General features: G+C 44.3%; 1 protein-coding gene across 1 annotated transcript in view; it reads left to right on the top strand.

The window, feature by feature from the left end:
* The first annotated feature begins 12 nt into the window (after window positions 1-12).
* KLF7 (Kruppel-like factor 7 (ubiquitous)) overlaps window positions 13-13,280 on the top strand; it is a 92,956-nt gene continuing 79,688 nt past the window's right edge. Inside the window, exons 1-2 of the mRNA XM_006759422.2 lie at window positions 13-119; window positions 333-572. Of these exons, the coding sequence (XP_006759485.1) occupies window positions 471-572 (102 nt within the window). The 5' untranslated portion in view covers window positions 13-119; window positions 333-470. The remainder of the gene's footprint in view (window positions 120-332; window positions 573-13,280) is intronic.

Here is a 13,280-nt window from a genome sequence, read left to right as displayed (position 1 = left end):
GGGTGGGGAGAGAAGCGATCGCGAGAGAGAGAGAAAAAAAAAGCAACCTCCCAAAATAAAGAGCAAAGATTGCATTAGGAGCGAAGAGCGCTGCAGAAATAGATGGCAGCTTCGTGTCAGTGAGTTTGCATCCCCCTTCCCGGTCCACGCGCTGGAGTGATTGGAGCCCGGGAAGGGAATTGTTACTCCCGTGGAGAAGTCCCCTTTTCCTGGCAGCCGTCTGCACTGTACACGCTGGATGCCTCTCTCCATCCACCTCACTCACTCTCTCCTCTCTCACCTCCTCTCTCCCTCTCTTCTGCATTGATTTTTTTTCTTCTTTCCCTTTTTAGTTGACTGAAACAAAACAAAACAAAAGGGCCACTGGATGTCTGCCTTCTTGGGGGGTGAGCCAGACAGACTGACAAACAAACAGACCCAACTGTGTTCCGGGGAGGGTTTCTCCTCCCGCTTTGCCCGGCAGCAGCAGCATGGACGTGTTGGCTAGTTATAGTATATTCCAGGAGCTACAACTTGTCCACGACACCGGCTACTTCTCAGCTTTGCCATCCCTGGAGGAGACCTGGCAGCAGGTGAATGATTTAAATTACTTGTGTAAATCGTGTGGTGGCGGCGGAGACGCAGGGGCTGCGTTGGTGTGGGCTTCGGGTTTGAATTTTTGGTTTGTTTGATCCCCCCCACCCCACCTTTTTTTTTTTAGGGGGGGGGCGATGCTTGTTGTTTCAAATGTTTTTGGGAAACAGTCATCTGCGTTTACCTCTCCACCCACCCCCTAACCCCGTACTGTGCCGAGCGGAGCAGCCGGGCGAGCTGCCTGCGTCTCAGTCACCAACACACATCCTTGCGCACATGCTGTCGGGCTCGCGGTCCCCCAGCGGAGACCTGCCTAACTTCTGGGGTTCGGAGGAGCCCAGTGGGGACGCGGTTGAGGGTTTTACGAGCGGTGGCTGACAGGATAGCGCGTCGGTCCATGCACGAGCTTGGAACCTTCAACCCAGTGCATTTTTTTGTGCTGACAACCATCAGATTGGGGGGGGGGGCGGGGGGGGGTAGCATCAATAAAGAGGGGGAACTTGATTTGGGGATTGGAAGGTGGGCAGCAGCAGCGAGAGAGAGGAGCCCGGGGATAAAGATACTCCGGGAGGAGGACGGGAAGCTGTGTCTCCAACGCTGACCGGGCATTGTCGGTGTCCCCAGTGCCATGCCCCCAGAAGGAAAACAGCCCCTACGTGTGTCCTTGTTTCTCTCTTTTTGTTTTGTTTTGTGTGGGGTCCCGCTCCAGTTGGACAGCACAACCTCCGACAAAGGACAGCCCGTGCTTGCGTGCCTCTGACTTTGTCTCGGAGGACTCGTTCAACTCCTAGGATGCTGAAGGGCACCGATGCCAAGTTGTCCCAGGGAGGGCTCAGTGGGGCTGGTGACAAGTTCGCTGGGCTTTGTGAAGTGGAATAAAGTGCTGGTCGGCGGAAAGTACTTAGTGATCTGCTGCGGAAACAGTGGTTTTCTCAGCCAGGATTAGGAGCTGCTGAAGGGGACCTTCTGCAGGAAAGATGGTGGGTGGGAGGTGGGAGGTTGGGGGGGGGGGCATGGGTATTTTTTGAAAATTCTACAACGTGCACGAAGGAAAGGCCAACGAAATGGGTTGGATTTACACAGGGGAAGTGTGAACTTGCACAGTGCATCTCGGAGAAGCCCACTTGCCCTTGGGGAGGGCTACGAAGGCTTGGTGTGTGGCTGCTCTTGTAACTTCGCTCTGTGACAGCAGCTTGTTAAGGCTAATGAACGGCTGATTTTCCTCTGCCAGGATCCAAAGCAGGATTGCCAGTTTGAGGCTGGGCTGTAACAGTGGCTGCTTTAGCGAGTGAGGTTTGGCGTTTGGTACCACCGGCCGGGCGGCTAAGCTGATCCTGACTGTACTATTGTTGCTAGCCGCTGCGGACCCCGATGAGAGCCTGCCAGTTTCCCTCCAGGTACTGGCCTCTGGTGTCTGTGTGTCCACACATGCATTCCCGCCCAAGGATGCTTGACTATGTCTCCCTCTAAATGCACACACAGTTCGCACGTTTTTAGCATAAGGCGTGTGTCTTCAGGGCATCCTTTCCCCCATCCTTAATAAAACTATCTCCGGAAGGGTCTCACTACATCTTCTTCCTCCTTTTAGTTCACATCCCAATTAAACCGAAATGCCAGAATTTCATTTTCTGAACTAGCCTTCATTTCCCACTGTCAGCCCCACTGGTGTCAAATGGTTGGGCATTAACAACTGTCTAGACAGGTTAGGAAGGGAATCTGTTGATTTAGTCAGCCTGCCTAAGGCAGCTCTTGTTTGTGACTAACTGTTAAGCAGTGTTGGAGGGAAGAAAGTTGGCTTTATTTGTTTCAACGTTCCCTCCAGATGAATCACACAACTTTGTTTTGGTTCAAGTTTTCACAGTAGTAAAGCCTGCTTTGGGGGGGAAGGCCTCTCCAGAGGAAACTTGCTTTTCTAGAGTGGGTTAGGCCATCTCTGAGAAAGTCTAGATGTGTAAACAAACATCATTGGTTTGATAATTAGGGGACGTCTTCCATCTATTGTTTCCTCAGAAGCCTTTTCCTCCCTCCCCCCTCAACCCACCCCTTCCAGGAACCTCTTTCACCCCGGCCTCCCTCCTTATGTCTTGCCTTAACCCTCTCCAACTGCCAGCTACCCTCATCTTAAAAGCCTTTGCCAAGCTGTGCCAGAGGCACACACATACCGAAACATAACTTGTGGGGAAGCACTCCTAAATAGCATATGGCTCCGAGGAGCTTTCTGCTCTGGGCTGTAGAGTCACAGCTGCTCTATATAAAGGTGACTCTGACTCTTAAGTTCATACTGATGACAAAACCTCCAACCTCTATCTCTTCCTTCCCCCTTTTTCCTACCCCCCCTTTCCTCCTTCTGAGTGCAAGGAGGGGGGAGTACTTATATGCACTGTTGGTTCCAAATCAACCATCAGATGGTGAAATTTTGAGGCTCTTTTGCTCAAAAAGGCTCAAGAAGGTTGCTACAAAGAACCCCAGGCAGGAGGAAGTTTCCTCATGCTCTGGAGTAATCAGATTTTAGAGGTCAAACAAGGAGCAATTAGGAGATGCTCTTCTGAAAGTGAGCAGTGTACCTGGTTTGGAGGAGATGAGTGAAATACAGAGATTCCAGTAATCTGATTTGATTTCGTTTATAGAGAAAGAATGGCTTGGATGATAAACCCAAGAACATCTGTGCATTTGAAAATTGAGGATGTACTATTTGAGGATTTTATTTTAAACATATGGTCTGAGATAACTGTCTTGCTTAATAGTCAGTGAGCCTTCGACGGCCCTCCTGCCACGGATTCATATTTTGATATTGAGTTTTCGGGCAGTGATACCTTATCCACATACAACTCCAACTCTGAAAATCATTGCGGGTATAATTTTAAAATCCAGATGGACTTCCTACATTAACTGCTCTCCACTCCTGGGTTCTGACTGCATACTTAAGCAGTTGGCCCAAGTAACATCATCTCTGCCTGCCATATAACTATAAATTACACTGTGCTTATGTGGTCTATTATTTTATGGAATTCAGCTGACGCATAAGTCTTAAGGCTACCAGTCTTAACCTCTTTGGAAACTTGCAGGAAAATTTTCCAAGAGCTGTCTGAGCAGAAGTAGGAAAAAGTCAAAAGTATGATAGAAGCTAGAGTAGCTTATAAGGGGTACCACTTGGCGATGGATAAAAGAAGAGCCATTCATGAGTTTTGCTGGCAATAGAGAACATGCTTTTCTGGACCCACTGTTGAGTTATAAATAAAAAGGATTTAATAAAATTTTCTTGGTTGTTTGCCTTCGGGAAGCTACAGAGACTTTTAGAACTTGGATATATCCTTTATCCCCAGCCTACTATTCCATCGGTGCAGGTCAAGTAATGATTTGCACTTAGCTGTGCTGTCTACATCTTTTTTTGCACTCAGCTGTGCTTCATGCCACTGAGGAGCATGGTATGTTTACTTGAAATCTCTTATGGAATTATGCTTGTTGTTAATGCTGATTCATAATTGGCAGATGGGGTCAGTTTCAGGCCTCCCTTATGCTCAGAGAAAATTTTCCACTGCTACTGGAAACAAATAAATAAATCATAGAATATTCCTCCCTCCTCCCCCGTTTCCCCATTGTTTTAAACTAATGGCATACTTGGCTACTGGAAGAACTAAAACGTCCCCACAGCACTGCAATTTCAACTCGGCTTCAGACATCCTGAAACACTTTACAAGGGCCTTCGGTACGAGGCATCTCCAGGGGACAACCTACAAAAATGGTTGCCTTCCAAGAACAGCCTCGTGGTACACGGGAGGGGATTAGCTCTGTGAGCTTTGCTGCTTCTCCCTCTCTCAGGTGATCTTGCCTTTGCACACTGCCTTCCGTAGGCCCCAGCAGCCAGGTGCTGTCTCAGCCAGAAAGACAAAGCCAACCGAGGGTCCCTGCATCCGCAGGTTTGCCTCTGTCCCCAATTTGCAGAAACCCTTGTCATGAATTAGAATTTCTTGGCAACAGCACCACCCAGGGAAATTTGTAGACACAAAGGAGCCTTGCTAACCACACTGAAAGGATAAAATAGCTGTTGCTTTGTAAAAAAAAAAAAAAAAAAAAAAAGGGATTTGTGTGCTCTTCAGTTACCATAAGTCTATATATTGTTTTTATTTGAAACAGAGTCTTGGTAGTTGGAATACAAAAATTAGAATTGCCCGTTATCTAGAATTTCTGTATAAGAATGCCATCACTAAATAAAAGGTAGTTTTGCAAACGAAAGCACATGTGAATGCAATCAATCACACTCCTAGCCTTTCTTTAATAGATTCACTCCCATGTTCTTTACAATAGATACATCTTTGTGTAGGTGTAGGGGTTCTCAACCATTATCATTCACTCAACTTGTTTGCTGTTTGGTGTCTGCAAGTGGGTGAATGTTACACTGCAGAGTATTTTTGCTACATCTGTCTTTAGTGGGCAGTATGTGTATGTTTTGAGGGGGGGTATAAAGGAAGTGGTGACTTCTTTGTTCTCCCTGAAACTCCCACCCCCACTTCTTACCCTGATGGAGAATGTGATGTTGGGGTCCAATCCATTTAAAGGGCAGGACAGAAGATGCGCTGTGACAGCCTCACCCTGAAATGATTTATGGATGGGCATGTCAGAGACCTTCAGCTCCAAATGGGGCTCTTGCTCCCTCCAGCCCATTCTAAATATAAGTGCCAGTGGGGCCTATTTGCCTGTCCACTTAAACGGGAAGAGTTTAGCGAGGGTCCTAATGGGGCTTTTAGTAGCCATTCTCTTATAAATCTTCAGGGTCTGCTCCCTTCAGAGAATTCCTGTGTTTTAAATGTTGAGTACAAGGAGGCACTGCAGTCTTCTTGAATCACTCCGTGCCTACCGGGGGAAGAAGAACGCAGCTTGCTCTGGCCGGTCCCAGCTGGCTGGTGTTCGTAGGATAGCCGACCACGCGGGTTAGTAGATGCCCTCTCTCTCTGCAGTTTGCAGCACGTGTAAGGTGTTTTTTTTTTTTTTTTAAATCACCTTTGCTGAATCCCAAGACTGGCAAATGCAGAAACCTTCTCGGTGATTCTGGTTCACTCCGTTATAGCAGCTAGCATGTGTGCTGGGACTGGGACTTGCTGAAAGTTTAGGACAGCTCCCCAACTTAACCTGAGTGGTGCCAGGACGGTGAGGGGTGGAGATTTAGTCTCTACAAATAAATCCCTTTGCTTTCCCAGATCAATCAGTGAGTGCTTGCTTAGCTTAAGCAGGTGGAGACATTTTAACCCAGATGATCAAATCTTACCAAGTACAGTCATTAGGAAGCTCCACAACCACGTGTGCTAGTATGTAATCATTGAAGTTACAGGTCACACTGACAAGTTAAGAAACACTCCTCCGCCCAGTGACATTGTGTGTTATCTTAGAACCTCCACAGGAGAAAACATCCTTATTCAATTTAGTGTAAGAGATTATTATGCTAAGCAGAATAGGCCAGTCAGAGGAAGGCAAATTATCACACCATCTCACTTATATGTGGAATCTAATGAACAAAATAAACTGACGAACAAAATAGGTCCAGAGGCTTGGATACATGGAACAGACTGACAGATCTCAGAGGGGAGGGAGGAAGGGGGGCGGGAAGAGATTAACCAAAGAATTTACAAGCATTATAGGCATAGCCCATGGACACACACAATAGTGTGGTGAAGGCCTGCGGTGGGGAAGGGATTGGGTGGAGGGGGGGAAAGGAGAGTGGAATGGGGGACATCGGTAACACTGTCAACAATTCAAAAAAGAGCCCCCGAAATAAAGTATTGCCGTTAACAGACCATGCTTTTACCTAACGTTGGTCATGATCTTGCTCCTCCCCCTACTTTGCCTTTATTTTCTGCTGCTAATTTGGAGAACTGTTTTTATTGCCATGAGTCCTTTTTGGTTTCCTCACTTGGTGTTTTGGTGTGACCCTGAGAACTTGGTCCTGCTACATGTATTGTGTCTCTTGCGCTCTTGTCCATGACATGTGTGCTGTGTCCAGGTTACAGCTGAGCAGCAGTGGGTATGGGGCCAGGATCAGCCTGCTGGCGATGTGAGTGACTTCTCATTTCATAGTGAAGCCATTCCTGACTGACCTGGGAGATGCACCCACTCACACCTTGTGGGGTTTTCTTTGTTTATACTAACATGTGGGCAACATTTCGCAGTAAGTGCTTCATCCCTTGACCTGGTTATGTGCAAAGTACTGTTTGGGTGACGCAGAGTTGAACTGGATTTGGATTCTGCCTTCGATGGGCTTGACTCCAGTGGGGGAGAACAAGCATGTTCAAAATTAAGCAATAAAAAACTAGAATACAAATGCCAAAGTAAAGAAATTTTAAGTCCTCTGAGTTTTTGAACACTGAACTCTGTGTATTTGTACTTACCACGTTGTTACAACCTTGTTTATAAAATGTGCCTGAATTTTACCAAGTTCTGTTGTTCGTTCAGCTAATGGCATGTCAGGGGCTGGTGGCCCTTTTAGGACAGATGAGTGTACAGTGTGGAAACACATGTCTGTCCATAATGGCCAGGAAACAGCATCCATGTCTATGTCATTCGGAAGTGATTAGAGGTAATTAACATAATTAATGTGGAGCCATATGCAATATCTATTTCTGAGTATGGGTTTATTGACATTTCCTGAGGGTCATATTGAAAGTTGCAGGCCCCAGGGCCTTATACCAGAGCTAGGAGCACAGGCTTTTAGAATTTCTTATCCTCAAAGGGTCTTCAAACACTAAGGTTGCCCCAAGTGGTTGTTAAAGCCAGACAAGGCATTGATCCTCCAAGATCACCTACTGTTGTTATTACCAAAGGGCCCAGGACCCTTGGATGCCGAGATCAGTTCACTTGCTGATCCCCACAGTAAACTTTTAGTCACTTATCAATCTTTCCTCCGCTCTCACTCTCTCTCTCCCCTTAAAGGGCGGCAAGAAAATCTTGGCTTTGACTTTGGACAGTACATGGAATTGTGGAATTGTTTGGGCCCTAAATAAATATCTTGAAGAAGACTTATATATGTAACTTAATCCCTTTCCCACGTTTAATAATGTGTGGTAACCTGGAAAATGTATGTTGTCCCGAATAACAAAACAGAGTAACAGAAACTCCCAATTATAACTTGAGTCTTATACAGAAAAGAAAGTACTGTCACTTGAATAATAACCAATGGAGTGGGAATAAAGTGGGGGTGGGGAGTAACTGAGGCAATGTGGTGGGGAGTTGGATGGGTGATGGAACTGGGGTTTTACGTAGAAAGCGTCACATGTGAACTGGCTTGGTCTCTGACCCCTTTCCCACAAAGGGGCTGCAGGAAGCTGTAACAGCAATCATGGGCCAGTTCGGGAAAACCTTTTTAGAAGCATTTTCAAATTTCTTGAGAGGATTGGATAGGCAGTGAGGTTGTAATGTTTTACAGTTTTAAACAGAAAATACTGAATATTGTGATAAGCAGTTGGGGAAGAAGCAGCTTCTGGGAGTCTTTTTAAAAAAGTCCTCGTGAGGCTCGTGGTTGAAGCAGGCCTCATTTTCACAATGTCCCCAGTGAGGAAAGGCAACATAGGGTTGCTTTCCACTCCTTTGCCCAGCGAGTGTTTGCCCTTCTCGACCCAATCTCTGGTAGTTATGATGGTGAAAATTCTTGTTGATTTCCAAGAATTTGTTTCACCTCTAAGATCTTCAAAACAGAAATTTCCATCCCAAATGGAGGCTACTTCATTTCCTCAAAGCGATAATCTACATCTCCGACTTTGGATATTTTTCTGAGTTTCAGGTTCACGTGTTTGAATTGGAAACACGGGACTGACAATACTACAGGCTTTTGGGGTTGTCCCAGGATCACTAGCTTAAACTCATCAACCTCTTTCCTTCTTTTCCTGGCTTTCTGATTTCTTGATATGAGCTTTCTTCCCGTATCTAGGTTTGAAGCTTCAGTCATCTTTGGCTCCTCTCTTTCTCTTAAATCTAATCAGTTGAGAAATCCTGTTGATTTGACTCCTCCCATACTTCATATTCTCCAGCTTTCTATTCCCTTTGCCATTGCCCGAAGGCAGCCCCTGTCACCTCCCCTAGATCGACTTCCTACTTCCATCACCATGGTTCCAAATTGTCAGTGGTGCCCTGTTACACAGGGGATCCAGCAAAACTTCTAAGAGTCAAGACATTCCAAGACTAGGTTTAGAGAATAGTTACCAGTTTCCCCCTTTCATGTGTAGTAAATGCCATCCGAATGGATGACTGTGCTTTTCCTGTTTCTGTTTTTATGTAATTTCCGTCAGCCTTTTCCTTCCTTCCTCTTCACATCTGATTCTCTTTGTCCAAGTTCTATCCATCCTTTAACATGATGTCCCATCTTCTAGGAAACTCCACCCCTTTTTCTTGGCCAACAATAATTGCTACTATTACATTCTTCTGTAGAACTTTTTACTTCCTCCTGCTGCTTTTAAGTTTTGTCTGGTAGTATAGCTTTCCTTTGTATTTTATTTTTTTCCTTCTTGTCTTAGTTTTCCAGTTGGATTGTATGACTTAGAGCAGACTTGATACCTTGGTTATAATTTTGATAATATACTTTTGGTATAGAACTCATCAAGTTCTTAAAGAGTGTTGTGCTAGGCATTCATTGGATATTTAAGGATTATCATATGACTTGATTTAAGATTTGCCTGTGTCTATAGCAATGGTTTTCAACTGTGGGGCACCCCAGACCAATTAAATCAGTATTATTTGGTAGAATGGATAGGCATCAATGTTTTTTAAAGCTTCTAGGTGATTCTAATATGTAGCCAAGGCTTATAGCGTTAATATCATATATATCAGAGTTGTAGGCGCCTACTCCATGTATGGAAATAGTACATTTCTTTTGTAATTGAATGTAAGTGTAAGAGAGGTTTATAATAAAGCCGGGCAGTACTGGTGGATATAGTTGATATAGTTCATGTAGCTCATTGATTAATAGTGACTGCTTAAGTGTTATTTCATCCTTTTTGTTTTGGTTTTCCTCACCTTATAGTATCTAATGCTCATTTGGCTCACATTTCCTGTGACCCACTAGAGGTTTGCTTAACCTGGTCAAATTCCATTTCTGGGACCTTTGTGATGTTGGGCATTAAACTTTGGCCATTCTGTGCTTCAAATAATTCATTCTTGGAAGGCCCTTAACCATGATTTTCTACTTACCTCAGCCTGCGCTTTGGTTGTAAAGGGATGGATGCATGTATGAACATACATTGGATGATGCCGGATGGTCATTAGGTAGTAGCTCTCCATATTTCTTACTGACCTCAGTATTTGGAAGTAGACTCTGTTTATAAGGAATTTCCAAGGACGCATGTTTCTAGTAAGAGTAGCAAAAATAAACTGTGGGAGAATTGCCACTGAGGACATTCAGGCAAGGAGACTGCCTCCCCGTCTGTGAAGGCGTAACTCTTGAGGCAATGACCATGGGCGTGTGGTGATCTTCACAAAGAAGCCTTAGAAATGCCTCTATTTCAGACTGTAATGTTTGCCAAAATGCATGTGCTGTAGCTACATCCTTTCATCTGTAAACTGTCTTTGATGGGGGTAAGAAAGAACATCATGCGAAGAGCTCAGAGCTTAGGGTTGAAGGATGCCTTTTGGGAAGCTCAATCCAGCTGTGAAAACTGCAATTAGCCGTGCAGCAATTGCTCTGGAAGGGAGTGCCCGCCTGCTCCTGCTCCTGCTTCTGCTCCTGACCCCATTCCCACCCTCACCTTCCAGAGCCCTGTTAGCAGGAATTCAATGGACGGGTCACAGCGTTGGCTCTTAGTTTTGGAGAGGCAGCACATTTGCTCAGTGTACAAAGGAGTAGAATTACATTCCATCTACTTTTACCTTTTGAGCTTTTGTTCTTGGTTCATTTGGTCATGGTAGACCCTGTTAATAGAGCGCAGCTCCTGCCCATGAGGGTGAAGATGCCTTCTGTGAGGAGGTCTCAATGCAGATATGATTCTCCTGTGAGCTACCTGGGGTGCTACTCAATGTAAATTTGAGTCGCTGACTTCACTACTGTGTTCCAAGGTTGTTCAGCCCTGGCCTGTGGCTTTGCCTCTCTGTGTCAAGGTGCTCATTTTCTCTAATATGGACCAAGAGATGATTTCTCTCGTTTGCTTGTGAAAGTCTAACAAACATCTTTATTGAGCTTTTTGTTCTCAAAGGCTTAAGGTGTTTTGCTCACAATATCATCATTGGCACATTTCTTCTGTAACTAAGGAGCAGGCAGATGTTACAGAATTTCCCGTTCAGAGGTGAGAACATGGGGCAGAGGAAGATTTAGCAAGTTGTCTTAATGTGGCTACAAAGCAAATGACTTGCAAAACCAGTGGTGGAACACACTTTCCCCTTCCCTCTTGCCACTTGGCTAATCTTCCTATCATCATAATAGCATCATAATAATACCTAATATATATCAAATACTTCAAAAGAGATAATATCTTTTGAGCACCTTGTACGCAGCATTTCATTCAGTATTCACAACCACCCTGTGTATTACATATTCTGTTTATTCCCATTTTGCAGACGGAGACATTGAGGTTAGAGATATTAAATGGCTTGCCTGAAGTCACACAAGTTGGAAGTGGCTGGGCCAGGATCCAGACCTGGGAAGTCAGCTCAACACTGAATTTTTACATTTATACTCACTCCTCCTCAGGTAGTAGGCACCAAGCCAGAAGCCTAAGCCTGGCAACCAATGGACCTGTAGGGAGTTGCATGGTTCTCTGGTCTTTTTACTGGGCTTTGGTTTTCTCACTATAAAAAGACTAGATTGTGCTAAATTTCCTTAAGGTCACAGTGTTTTGTAGTAGATTCATTACTTGGAGGCTTTGAAATCTGACAGAGCTGGATCCTTGAGAAAGACACATAACATCTTTGAATCCCATTCCATCATCTGTGGAATGGAGTTAAGCAGGCCTACATGAGGCCAGGCAAGCTCTCTGGTCCTATGTCTGGCACACAGCATCCACTCAACAAATGCTCCTTTCTCCCCTATTTTCAACTATTCTTCCTCCCTTCAGTGCTCTTTTTCTAAATAGTATCACTTGTCTCTCTAAGACAAGGGTGGGGAGCATCCAGACTGTGGGCTGTATAAGGCCCAGGAAATCATTTGGTCTGGCCCTGCCAAGGCATTCGGGATGAATAAATTAAATGTTTGACCAAAATTTAGCAGGTTAAATTTTAAGTTGATAATTTTGTATGGCTCAGGAATGATGTTATAAATATCTAAGTGGCCCTTGGCATTAAAAAGGTTCCCCACCCCTACTCTAAGGTCCCAGTGATCCTGGCATATCTAAGAGAAGGTGAATGATGGGGGCGAGGCAAGGGAGTGCTGCGCATTGGACATGGTATTCTTTTATCCACCCGCAGGAGAGGCTCTCATGAAGTGACTTGTATCTAGAACTGGGGAAAAACAAGCAATACTCATTATCCCCAGAACTGACCTTAGTTTGACATCCTTGGAATTTGCTTGGCTTGCTCATGCAAATAACCAACCCGTTCCCCTTTCTTCCTCTCCAGTTTTACTTATGACTTACTGCTAAGTTTTTCCAGCATACAGTTATTTTTTTAAGGGCCAGAATTAGGCACATATAACATAATACAGTACTGGTTACTATACCTGCCATTTCTGCCTTACCTGATGACTGAGCTTACAGCAGCTTATGAGAGTGAATGAGGTTTTATGAGATCTATAAATATCTCAGATAGGATTTTTATTTCATTTCCCCCCTTCAAGTAAGACATAATGGAAGCACTCACATACACAAGGAATATTTTTTCTGTGATAAAGTAGGGTGTTTTTGAATTGGCCTCTGAGAAGCAATAATTTGATGTGGTTGTTCGTGTTGGGAGTTCTGTGGGGGAGGGGGAAGAATCATGCATATGTTGCTATAAAACTCAAAGATTATTTCCTCATATTGAAGGTTTAGCCCAGCACCTATGGAGAGATTTATTTCAGAGATGCCAGCCCTGTGTGCAGGCTGCATTTCCTCCTTCCCAGGGGTATGTATGTGTGTTTTCTTAGATACATAGAAACCATTGGCTGGCTGAGGTGGGGGTGGAGGGCTCCCCAAAAGAATGTTTTCAGTTGTCCCAAGGGAAGATGTTCTCATCCTTCTCCCCACTTCCTGGATTTCCTGAGAAGATTTCCTACTACTTAATAGATTGCAATGAGATTTTTTTCTCTTGGAAAAAAAAGTCTTAAGCTTACACAATTTTAAAAAATGCACATTAACCAATACCAAAAATAATTTTTTAAAAATCTTGCTTATTGAAGGTATCTAACAAGGAACCATGAACTTGTAAATTTTAAAAAAATGTTTTTTTATTTTAAAAGAATAAATGGCATCAAATTGTTATGGTATTTAGATTTCTTTGGATACATTTGAAAGACTGAAGGAACTATTTTATTTTATTATTTTTTAAAATCTTTATTGTTGAGATTATTACAGATGCTCCTCTATTCCCCCCCCCCCTGCTTCCCTCCACCTGGTTCCCACCACAGGCCTTTACCATCCTATTGTCTGTGTCCATAGGTAATGCAGATAAGATCTTTGTTTAATCTCTTCCCACCCCCCTACCCCCCTTCTCTCTGAGAATCATCAGTCTGTTCCATTTCCATGCCTCTGATTCTATTTTATTCACCAGTTTATTCTGTTCATTAGATTTCTTACTTGTTTATTTTGATTTTTAGATTCACT

The sequence above is a fragment of the Myotis davidii genome, unplaced genomic scaffold (assembly GCF_000327345.1).
Source record: "Myotis davidii unplaced genomic scaffold, ASM32734v1 scaffold394, whole genome shotgun sequence".
NCBI lineage: Eukaryota > Metazoa > Chordata > Mammalia > Chiroptera > Vespertilionidae > Myotis > Myotis davidii.
The sequence above is the reverse complement of the archived record's forward strand: the minus strand, read 5'-3'. Positions and strand labels throughout refer to the sequence as shown.